Source organism: Anser brachyrhynchus (genome assembly GCF_964034855.1).
Source record: "Anser brachyrhynchus genome assembly, chromosome: 20".
Classification (NCBI taxonomy): Eukaryota; Metazoa; Chordata; class Aves; order Anseriformes; family Anatidae; genus Anser; species Anser brachyrhynchus.
Window position 1 is genome coordinate 2,349,516 of NC_137713.1, and position 12,875 is coordinate 2,362,390.

Sequence of the window (12,875 nt, forward strand, 5' to 3'; positions counted from 1 at the left end):
AGAGCTTCCCAAACTGTTTATTTTCTACCCGCTGCCTACCCTCCAGCAGCAGTGCTAATGCACCCCAGGCGGCTTTGATCCTGTCAATTACAAGTGGAGTAGCACTCCAGCTCTTCTGGGGTGTATCAGGGCCACGGCAAGCAGGCAAGGAATAAAGACAGGCTCAGGCTCCCCCAGACTCTGAGATACGGACCCCAACACAAGTGGGGACGGGAAGCAATTTTATTTGGAGTGAAGGGGATGGAGAGGGCAGGGAAGACAACGGCCATGTGTCTAACCAGGTGGGGGGGCTAATTATTACAGGCAGTGGCTTCATCATGAGCCTCTTACAGCTGGGTAATTTCCTGCTTTCAATTCTTGGGTATTTAACAGCGCTACCGGATGGCATTCTCGCCGTTACTGTTGGGTGCTTAAGTGTGCTGGAAACCCAACGTCAGAAGCCAAGTGTCGCCCTCCCTGCCTTCCTCCCCTCCAGCCCAGCCCTACCCATTTCACAGCTAATTCCTGAAGGGACCCTTTGCTTCCCAGTCTCCTCGCTGTCTCTTCCCTCTAATGCCCTCATCTGCTTTTACACCGCCTGCGCTGGGGAAAAGACCGAACCCACTTGTGAACGAAGGCAGCGTAAAAGCAAACTGTTTCATAGCTGCACGCTGTCATTTTGAAGGAAAGCCAGGCACTAACCCTCCTGCTCTCCTCCTCCCCCCAGCACATAATTTTTTTTTAATGCTGCTCCTCATCTGAAACAGACAATTAAACAGAAAAGTCACAAACATGGAGCTGCCGAGCACACCGGTGCGTTAAGGCAGGCACCCAGCAGTCCTCGTGTCTGAGAACCACCAGGCTGCTGCCTCCTGCTCCGCTCGCAGAACAAAGCCCACAGCACCTCGGCACACCTCACGCCTTTACCATCCATCCTTAGGAGGGTCCGGAAACCGTCAGCGGGACAAACCTCAAACCACCTCCCTTTCCAGGAGTTGCTGCGGCACGTCCGTCTGTGTTCCTGAGGACAGGTGGCTCGGCACTTCCCTCACAGCAAAAGCAGCTGGATCCCTTTATGGCGTTCGGTGTGAGAAACTAAGATCCCCCAGCCAGTTCCTATTCCACGCACAGAGAGGCCACCTAGCCCCAGGACAACGTGCCCCCCTCCTTCCACGAAACCTTTCCTAAAACTGCCCTTTGGGCAAGGAGGAGGGGCGCTGAGCGGATCCCCCTGCAGGCTGCTACCAGAACGCAGCACGCAAGGCTTGGCCGTAACTTCCAGGGAGGCTGTGGCAAGACGCTCACTTGTAGGAGTCACTTTGAAGAGTCCACGGGAGCCCCTTCATTTTGTGCAGAGGAGTGAAAAAGTTGTTCCCGACCCAGCAGACAGCATATCAATCCCGCAGGAAAGCTGGGAGCCGGTATCAGTAAATCACAGCGTGCCTTTCTGTTAATACTCCCTCATACGTTCTCATTTTATACATCCCCTCACCCCGTCACAAAGTAGCCCTGGAGTATTTAGCTCCATCCAGGGACAGCACTGCCATGTATCAAAGTGTCAGGAGACCCACCAGAGATGAAATCTGTCCTACTGCTCTCAAACCACAAAAATCAATTTTGTCAATGCCAGGGGTTACAGACAAACCTGCTCTGCCGCTGGCACCCCCCTGGTATGGGGCTGGCTGCAGGGATCCGGCCCCACCACGCGCCTTCCCTCCGCACACGGAGGGCACCCGCGCTGCCGCCGAAACCCCAGCGCCGGGGACTTGTGACCGTGACGGCCCCCAGACCCTCCCGTCGCTGTAAATCCGGCCCTTCTGCAGCAAGGCAGCTTCCCGTGCAGAAAAATACTGGCGCTCCTTTCCCTGACCTCTAAAAATGGGGTCTCATTTCATCTTGCCAAGCAGCTGCGGAGAGCAGCAGCTGGCGGGGAGCAGCGGGGAGCGGCCTCACGCAGAGGCACTTCGAGTCACTGGAAAAAAAAGCAGGTGCCTCAAGGGCACATTTTCAAAGGTATTCGCAGAGAGCCCACCAGTGGGATTCCCAAAAGTGCTCCACCAGGCAAGCTCCTCCCTGCCCGGCCGCGTGCATCCATCCGGAGGCACAGAGTGCGGCAGCCAGGGACGGAATCCTGAAAATTGGGGCAAAACTCCCAGGGTTTCATCCCACTGAGTGCAGGAGGAGAAGTGCTGGGAAAGGCAGCTGGGAACAAACGGCATTTGGAAGCTCACGGGTAAAAGAGAGCCCTGAGCCAGAGAAACATTGCTTTTTTTTTTGAGGTTTACCCTCCCCAGCCCAAAGGGAAGGGTGGGAAACACCGCCTTTGGTGATGACACCACAGCCGAGCCGAAGAACCAGGCACTGGAAGAACCGGGCACTGCTCACTGGGCCTCCTGTTTCTGTGCACCAGTACGGGGTGCTGGGGCCCCCGCTGTGCCAATACCCCCACAGACCAGCGCCAAGCACCGCCCGCACAGGACGCCGCTGAAATTCAGAGCCCGCACCAAAGCTGGAAATTAACTACTTTTTCCCCTCAATTAAACCTGAGGATCTGGCATCACAGGAATACTGTCGGCACGTGAGCTTTGAATTTTCCACGCACCTCCTCAGGCTGTATGAAGGACCCAAATGGAAGGCTGGGCCACGTCTCGCAGCTGGACCAAGGCGTGCAGAGCAGAGCCGAGCCGCGCGGTACCGCGGAGTTCCCCCGCCGGAGGTGACCGCGTCCCCGCCGCCCAGCACGCGCGGTGCCGGCACGCTGCCACGCTACGCGAACGTAAACGAGGAGGCGAAGCCAACCTGCTTTATTTTAATAGCTGCACGTAATGCAAAGTATCGTTAGCGGGCACACGCGTTTATCCCGACGCTCAGATGAAGAGGGGGAACTCTCCCTGCTTTCCGACGACCGGGGGACAGGAGTTAAACTACAGGTCAGAACGGCACTCGATACGCTGGCCTGAGAACAATACTTCTCATTCAAATCCACAAGCCAGCCACTTGCACTAGTCATCCCCAGCAATTAATCCCCCAAGAAACACGTTTGATTAAATCTTTTCAAGCAAATCCTTTGCTTTGCTTTTGTTAGTTCACTTCTTGTCAACATCTATTAAAATATGCCTTTAATTCTCCCACAATCTTAAAAAACACCGATTCCACTGTCTTCAACTTTAATCAACTGTATGGCCGGCATTTTTCATTTCATAATAATGTGCTGTTTGGAATTCAAGAGGCAGGCTCAACATCAATCATTCGGCAAGAATTTTTCCACTGCAATAAATATGCAAATGAGGAAAGCCAGTCAGTCGTATTTCAGGCCCGACTTGCTAGTGTTTTAAAAAAGACACAAATTTATTAATTGCCGTTGGCCAGCGGAATCCTATTACTTTGGGCATTGATTACAAAGCTGTGTGAGTGATTATTGTGCAACTCGCAGGCTATCCAGGCATGAGGAAAAATTATTAAAGCAAGGCAGAGATTATCAACTCAGAATAACAATAAGCCTTAACATTTTAGGCCTCTAACTTCTTCAACAAAGAATTACACCAGAGCTCCACTGTATCATAATTCTGAAGTCTGTCAGCGGTACTTTTGGAGCTGGCTCTGTATTCCCACCAGCACAGCAGCGTTGGTAGCCTGGGAGAGGCGGGGGGATTCCTGCAGGTGCCGCACCCCCGAGCACGGGGCTCTGGACGACAGCCGTGCTGGTATTCCCACCCCAGAACCGACTGCCAGGGAACGCCGTGCACCAGCAGGACTTTCGCTGCCAGCAGGCGGTCCTCAGATTTGCACCCTCGTGTGCCTCAGTGCCCCAGAAGCATGATGTACGAAGTACAAAGCTCCCAATAAGCCTAAGAGACAGGAGCTACGGGGCCAGCCTAGGCGGAATTGGAGGCTAGCTCCTGTGGCAGCAGAGCGCTATCGGATTGTTTCAAAGGCGACGTTGATACCTGTACGTTTCTCATCGACTCGAGCTGAAGCCGAGCACAAAGCACTTGTAAATCTGTCCAGGTTGTTTTGGGAAATAATGGGAGTACCTCTCCCTTCACCCTTCCCAAAACACCGAGTTCCTGGCTTCTTATCAACTGACAGAGTAGGAAAAAGGCCGGCTTTTCTGCTGATTGCGATAAACAGGTCTGCTCCAGACCAAAGGCCCAATTTGCTGCTTCCATTGGAATGCAAATGATGCAAAAGTTTCTGCAGAGGGGAAAATTTTATTCCTTCAGCACAAAGGAGCCAATCCTGCGCACTGCTTTCACAGACTCCCAGAGCTGCAGAAGGTGCTCAATTGCTCCCTTTCACTCCAATATGACTGCATTTGACAGTAAGAACAACAGGATCAGACACAGATGAGTTTGCTAAAAGTAAAGAAAATAACTAGATGCTACAACGGAAGAAAAGGCCTGGTATTCAAGGATTTTATTAGCAGGGGCTGGGGGAGGGGGAGAGCTGGGAAAGCAGAGACAGAAACCCCTCCACAAAGTTCATGCTCTACTGACTCGCCTCAACCGTCATCTTTTGCTATCAGCCCAAAGGAGGGAGGGACGGGGCGTGCAGAAATGAGATTTATAAAAACTGATGTTTTACATTACTGTAAACGTAAAGAGGCTGACACCACGCATTCCAGTCTCTGCCAGGCAGGAGTCCCCAAGTACACATGCGAGAATGAGAACGGAAGAGGAAATGTGAAATTTCAGTTATCTAGATATTAAGGCCAGAAGGGAATGTTAGCCCATCCAGAGCGACCTCCCCACATAACACCGCGCCATTAATTACATTTATCATGACAAGCAGGGAGGTTCCATCTCAAGGTAACCAATTGCCCATTAATTCGAGTTAGCTGACATTTGCACATGCTCGTCTGGATGCTTCGCAAGCCTTTGTTTCCCTGCACCTTGTTTGTACAGTACACAGACCAACATGCACAAGTATTTAGCTGAACTCAATTTAATTAGCTATTAATTATCTTGAGAAATTCAAGTGTAGGCAAACCCATCTGATGTTCTTGAAGCGTGGTGTAATCCCATGGTCTGGAGTTGGGGTGTATCACGCCAACACCTCCGTACTTTCCTACCAGTCCTCGCACGAGAATTTAAGACAGCTTCAAAATAAACACTAACAGTGTCCAACACATATGGCTACGGAGATAACCTATAAAACGGGAGCATTTCAATTTCAGCCCGTCTATACAAGGGAAGCGCACACAAATTCTGCTCAAAAAGACGAAACACCACAGGCTAACAGCCTTGACAATCAGCGGAGAAGGGCAAGTGTTTCTTCCTCTGAAAACAGCCCCGAACTCCACGTTCAATAAATAGCCTGTGCTTCTCCGCTACCTCCCACACAGAATTGCCAAATGATTCACAGACAGTAAGGACAGGCCATAAAATACTTCCCTGGTATCTCGCACAGCCCAAATTTTGCACTGGGACTGCCATGGACAACCCCTCACCCCCCACTGCCCAACTGAGCCCTACAAGTGCGACCTGCGCCTTTGTCTAAAGTTTTGCACTTCGTATCTCTTCCCTCTTTCTTCTTGCCACACATGCAGAATGCAAAAGCTCTCCAAAGCATGGGATCATCACAACGGAAAGTAAAAAAAAATAGCCTGATTCATTCATTTATTTCAGTTGAGTTAAGTCTTCATTAACGTCAACAGGCTTTGGCTCAGTCCCACAAAGAGTTGAATAGATTCTTCATTAGATCAGAGAGGAAAGGTGAAATTTGGGGACACCTGCATCCACAGCCATTTAAATCAAATTCAACCCTGCATGAATTGACAAGCACGATGCTTTTGTATTCATAAAGTGTCTAGTCTAATACAATTCAATTAAAATGAACTACCAGTTTTAAGTGGGCTAGATCTGATCATGATAATTTACACTCGGGCTTGAAACCCAGTTCTGCTCTCACACATTTGTGCAGGCTCCCCGTAAAATCTTCAAAGCAAGAATATATTTAAGTCCACGATCTTGCCTAGCACCAGTTAATCCTGTAACTGCTCTGTGCCTCTGGAAACTGCATAATCTGTGTGCGCCTCAGTTCCTCCCCACACCCCAGTGACACCTACCCTGCCCCGTGTCTCGGCGTTATCCTCTCCAGATGTCCACATGGCTGCATCTCACTGTTAGAAGTGATCCACGATAACAAAATTATGACAAAATTATTGGCAGCTGATTCCTACAGGCTTCTCCGAAAAATCCCAAGCCTACATCGATAAAGCACATTTCACACGATGCCCTGCCTCTAACTAGACATGAAAATGACATCCAACGGCAGCGGGGGAGCAGGGCAGAGGGCGAGCCCCCCAGAGCACGCAGCACAGCTGGAGAGGAGGACGTTCCGTCAAACACGGCCTCTCCTACAGGATGTGGACCAGGTTCTCCGGGATCTAAAGCAAACTTGATCTTATTCTAAGTTAGCCAACGCTTAGTCACCTTCTTGGACATGACTTACATGGATGCTGTAGAGAATACATATATGTATGTGCAAATGTATTTTAAAAAAAGATAAGAATCGGAGTAATAGAATAGAGCAAAAATCCTCCATTAAAGACACTGAGAACATAAAAAATACCACCAGATAAACCAAACAGATAGCAAACAGAATCTCTCCTTCTGTTTTGAGTCCCTTTTCAGCATTTTGAAGCGTTTGGACTGGACCGCACTGCTTGGAACAAGAAGCCAGCTTCTCCTTCATTTCCCAGAAGGTGCCAAACACCCAGCCCCTTACAGCCGAGTCCTGCAAAATTTTGTAAGTGCACCTCTTAGCTCCACTTTTCAATAAAATGTAATTAAATAGCAACCGTTGGCTCGCAGCACCTGATACATATACTGCCTTCAGGGAATAACAAATCAATGTGTAACGTCGGTTCTCCAGCAACTGGCTCCACTTGCAGAAACTGGCTGCAGTAAGGGGATGGGGAGCAAGCTGCTTGCTGCAAACTTCACGTGGAGTTGACACTCATCTCCCTTCTCTCAGCTTTCCACGTCTTTCTTTTGAACAAAGTTTCTTCACAGCACGGCAATTAAAGCACATACTGAACAACTTAAAATGCACACGTGCTCCAATACTGTGCAGTCCGAAATCGGTATGGACAAAGACGGGCAGGGCTCGGAACCACTGGTCAGGCAGCAACTCCCATTTCCCATTTCGAGGTTTAACCGCACCCCTAGAGTGGTCACACAGAAACACATCATCCACACCTGCGCCAGCTGCCAGGACTACTTGCGCAGTACCAAAAGGAGCGGTCTCCATCCGGAGACTTCACTTCCCCGTGAGGCAAAACGCACCGTGCCACTGCCCCCCTGCAGGGCGCAGGCAGCTGGGGAGTGAGGGAGGCCTCCTCGTGCTCTGCAGCACTGCCGTCAGTCAGCTGCGCTAACCGCGGCACCGTCAGCACTCCGTCTCCTCTGTAAGCTCTGCTCTGTGCGCAACCGAGCCACACAGCCCTTCTGGAGAGACTTTGAAGGGTACTGTGCAAATGCTGTAAGGTGGGGGCAACAAGGTTTTCTTCTAGCTTATGCACCACCCTTACACACAAGGAATAATGGCATTGCACCCTGTGCATGGACGCAGTGCCACTAGCTCCTGGTCACACCAAATGTCCCTGGACGAACAACCCAGAGAAACATCACAGCCATCAGGAACAGAAGGTACACAGCGGACTACAGAGAGCTCAACTTAAGAGCCCAGCGTCGCTGTGAGTTGGGAAAAGGTACACAATTTTCAGCAAAATTTTAAGAGCTGTACATAGTTTCGTATCTCTGTGCAGCAGACAAGGCGCTGCGCTGAAAAGTTGAGGCCGCTGCCAGGCAGAAAGAGCTGCAGCTCCGCGAACACATTAATAACCCAAGCAGGTTTGGGGATAATGGCCTGGCAAGCACGCGGAGCATTTCGTTTGATTTTTTTTATCTGATTCACTTTATTCAGGTTTATTTTCTTATTGATCACAAACCTTTGCATAACTTCTCCACAGCTCTACAAAGTGTAAATAACAGTTAATATTTGTTGTCACCGCCTCTGTTCCTCTCATGAGCAAATTCATTCTTACAGACTCTGCCCGTCTACCTGTTACCACACCTGTTTTTTCTTCAAAATGATTCATCTTGAGCTTACACTGGAGAAACCTGGGACTCCAGGATTTCCTCTTAGACCACTGAGAGACAAGTCAAAGACAAAAAAAAAAAAAAATTGAACTGGTAGTTTGCATTTCAGGGACCTATTTAACTCTTGGGAAGTGAAAGGATGTACATATGAAAAAATAGACAACTACTTATCACTTTAAAGCCTGGCCATGTCCATCAGCATCTTGCCTTCTGCAAGACTCACGGGGGTTTCCATATGCTTTTATTCACTCACCCCTCCAACTAAAACTGAAAATAACACATTATTCCCATTTCTTTTTTATTTTTGTGAAGCATAAAGTATCGCTCTCAAAGTACTACTCACTGAAACACCCCCAGCCACGTGTTTTTAACCATAACCGTAAAGAGACAGCAACTAAAGTAGCTAGAACAGAGCTACACGGCCCTTTTCGGAACCCCAGCTATCCAGGGCATACACAACAGCTTCCAGCCTTTGTTGATGGCGAGAGATCATTTCTTAAAGCTCCGGCTGTCCCCCCTCCCCTCAATTAGCTGTGTGGTTTTTTTTTGTTACTGAATCAAGGTTTAACGTAACAAGCCCCAGACCTAGAACTGTTTAATTCCTGACACTGGACATGGCTTCACCACCGTTGCCTCCACCCCAGCTTTGACTCTCTCTTACCCTTGAGGTAATTTTTTGTGGCATTTTCATGAGATCTGCTTCTAACCTTCTCCCCCTCTGAAAACATACACAGAAATATGAATGGCAGGCATGCAATCTGTGCAGAGACACAGCACAGAAACTTGCACCTTGCACTCTTTTTCTATGTAAATAATGCAAGGATCCTGCGGGAACATGCCAGGGATTGGAATTTTTAATTAATGGGTCTCTTTAATGTGCAAATCAGGAGCAGATTGCAAATTCTGACTTGCATTGATTATGAAAAACGTTAATTGAACGTGCAAGACCCCAAACAGAGGCAACATCTCAAGCCCTGGACTAGACTAGAAGACATGGTGCAAGAGAATACAAATGTATCTTGGAGAAACAGACCACTGCAGGCAGCAGCACCTCAGGAACGTAAGCTGTGGGAGTTCACGTGTGCAGTGCATTAAAAATTTGCGCTGCATTCAGAGCGCAGCCACTGTGATTTCAGTATTAAAAGACCACTCAGCCCTTCTCCATGGATGCAAAGCAGGAATAAACATGAGCTCCAAGATCACAGTTTGGTCTCCAATTTGTATGTAAAAAGGACACCGGAAAAAAAAATATCTGGAATATAATTAAAGATTAAAAAAAAAAGAACGAAAGAAAAAGTAAGACAGTGCAAACAAAGCAATGCTGTCTCTTTAAACAGAAATTCATCCTATATAAATTATGGCCATAAACTTTTCCTGCAGTGCAGCCTAATTAATTCTTGTTCTATACACAAAGGGAAATGCTGGGTGACAAATGGGTGTGAAGCCTGAAAGCTGCCAGGTCTGCAAAACATTTTCTACTTCAATTTATAAGCAATTTTGCAGTAAATCATCCACCAGAACCTGAGATCTCAGGAATCCAAGACTGTCCAAGGCATGTTGTATCGTTTTTTTTTTTCTATAAAAGATTACAAAAATAAATTAAACACTTGAGTTTCTGTAACCTCCAATTTCAGAATTTGGCAAACATGCACGACCTTACCATTTTTAGGCTGTAAACCTGCCTAGCTCATTGCTGTCTGCTCCTTTACACCATTCTGCTCAGTCCTTTAGGGAATCTCACTGCTGCCACTAGCTGCGTGGAGAGTTGTCACAAGTGGGAGATACCAAAGAGGAAAATAGCTGGAAATCTGTTTTCCATTTCAAAACCCTCATCCTTCCTGTGAGCACGGAGTAGAAATTTCACGAGGAATGAAATAAAATGGGGTAAACTGCTGGAAGCATTCTGGGGCAGCTTTTAACGAGATGCAAGGGACTTGTACAGGCCCTCAGAGAGAGCAGGGTGCTGAGAGCTCCCTGTGCCCTCTGGCCTTCAGCAGACTACAATTTAAACTGAGAGTCTGGATTTTTGGCACTGACTACTTTCTGTGACTTTACACACCAAAATATTTCCTCCTGTTCAATGAAGAGCAGGAAAGCATGCCAACTTTATTTTGTGGATTTGGAAAAAAGTGCTGAGGCTTCCCTGAAAGAAGAGGATCATCAGTCCAAAACAGTGTCAATGTCACAATTAACCTAAATCCTGCCCAGGACTGAAGCACGTCATGTGCCATGCAACCACCTCAGCATTCGGTATTTACAAAGTCTTGCCTTCAGCTCACGCTCAAATTGCTGACTTTCAAACCTTCTTGTGCACAATTCCCATTTTTTTCCTGTCTGAAGAAAGGGATCCTACCCACGAGCTGGTAACACAAGGGGGAGGAGAACTCAAGAGTCCAGAAATGTATACCTAGCCCACTACATCACCGTTTAGAATTGAGTAAAAAGTTTCTTTTACAGAACCCACCAAGACACTCGATCAGCTAAAAACCAGAACTTTTATTGGAAGCTGATTTAAGGAAAGTGAGAGTGCCCTCAGAAATTGAGGTCCATCAATTCAAGAAAGGCTTTAAACATACTACAATGCATCTTTTCAAAAAGAACTTAGTTTCACTTACTGAATGGACAGGTCACAGCCACAACAGTGCTATTCAATAAAAGTGACTATTGTGACTGACTTGACTTATACACAGATTGCATTTAAAAAAATAAAAACAAAACCGGAATGTAAATGTGGTCCCTTACAGAATACCCGCAAACACTAAAGAAGTTCAGTAGCACCAGAATGTTCTTAAATTCATTACTTCCCATCCATCAGTCCAAGTGTTTTCTCTGCTAACTTTGCCCAGATCGCTCCAGCTCTGTTTTCTTGCTGTCTTCACACCTTAAACACAGAACCTGAACGCGGGTTATCAGGAACATCAGCGCAAACTACTGCTACTTCCTGTCCAGATTATGAGAATAGGGTGGGCCGGGAATCACAGAGCAGTTATTAACGGTGGATTTTCCTTTAACGTACTGAGCAACTGAAAGATTAACCTCTCTGCTGTACTGCGTACGATATTATACACCATGTTCATGGACGTATTTTGCTTATGGGAAATATCAAAATGTCAACCATTGTTTCTGTTAAAGGTCTTTAATGATATTGCATTTTAGACCTGTAATGAAACATGGTGCTCGGTGCAGTTTGTAATGCATCTCATTAAATACATTAATAACATGCATTTCACTGAAAGGTCAGCTTAGTATTGCTGGGAGTTCGCCTTTTTCCCTTAATCACTTCATTTAAAGCAGCAGAGCTAACTTTCTATTTTAAAGTGTCTCACCTGCTCTAACTCCAGATAAGCTGATTAGCCACCACGTTCAGATCAGGTATAAGCTGTACGATGACAGTCAAAACTTGGTGTAGGGGCAAGATTCGGGGTCAGGTTTGATCATGGCAGAAGTTCCTAATCCAGTTTTATGATAACTGGTGCCATCCTAGGTCAAAATTTAGCAAATGTGCACTGCAGCGCATACAAACTGGAGCATTAATAAATTACATAGATCCATAACACAATGAAGCCGAGCACTTTGTGTTTATCAGCTGGAGTGCGCAGATGTTTTTTGCCATATTGGAGAACCAACAAGTCAGATCAGTATCATTAACAGCGATCCTAAAAAACAAGCAGACGAAGCAGCTCCAAACCGAAAAGATATTTGCTGTCGGTTTGACAGCTCAGGCCCTCTCCTTTATGCTGCATTACTCCTGGTTAGGGCAAATCTTTGCAGTCACTGACCCAGCACAAAACTGGTACGCACATGGCACCTCGAGAAAGAATCCCAACTCTGCAGCAAACAGCAATAACCAAGACAATTATTTCTCAGACCCAATATAGAACTTAAATTTGATAAGCACACTTCAATCTCCATGTGAAGTAGAAATAGCAGCAGAACCCGAGCTGAGGCTTACCAACGTTGCGTAAGCAACAAGACAGGCCGCCGACAGAGATCAGCGAGACTTACATATCTACACGGGTGGTAGGAGACGTTTTTTTTTGCCAGAGGAAACACTTCATGTTTTATGTTTGCATAGTACCCAATTAATGATTAAGTCAATACAAACCAACAGCTAATACTACAGACGCATGCAACGCAAAGCCCCCACTTTCCCATTAATGCTTTTCCACACAGGAAAACATGTTGGCTACTGCAGTCTACCCAAAGTAAAAAGTTTGAAGAATTCTTACAGTTCTCAACAGCATTGTCAAATTCCTGTCCACCTTCCTTCCTGAAGATTGGGAAAGTATCTGGCTGTGGAAGACGGTTGACTGTTACGAGCGCCTTCTGCATCTTGATCCTCCCTTCCAGTAGCTGATCCCACAGCGCTTCAGGAGAAAACAAAACAATTATTTAGTGAGCCAAAGCACTTGCTCCTTCACCATTCGACAATCCTGCAACTCTGTGAATCACAAAAAATCATCTCTTTGCTTCCCCAGTTAAAAGGTCAACCTGCAAATGGAGGTTGGTGGTTTGATAGAATCTATCAGCAGAAACTGCACCCAGCACTACGCTCCAAAGAGAAAGAGCAGCAGTATCTGCACCACAGCACAGCACTAGCAGCGTAGGAAGTCCCCGTCCATACCACAAGTGTATTTAGTTCTGTCTCAATTAAGCCAGTAGATAAACACACTTCACAACATTAGATTTTGTATGAGCAGTGACACCAGTTTGCACAGCGCATTTGGCGGAACATTCGCAAATGACTGAGGCTGCAGCAGCATGCACACGCAGTACGCTAACAGCATGTTA

General features: G+C 47.1%; 1 protein-coding gene across 5 annotated transcripts in view; it reads right to left on the reverse strand.

The window, feature by feature from the left end:
• The window catches only part of AATF (apoptosis antagonizing transcription factor), a 52,923-nt gene that overhangs the window by 35,684 nt on the left and 4,364 nt on the right, over positions 1–12,875 (reverse strand). For all 5 annotated transcript variants that reach the window (XM_080563542.1, XM_080563543.1, XM_080563544.1 and 2 more), the window contains exon 4: positions 12,314–12,451. In XM_080563542.1, the coding sequence (XP_080419668.1) occupies positions 12,314–12,451 (138 nt within the window). The remainder of the gene's footprint in view (positions 1–12,313; positions 12,452–12,875) is intronic.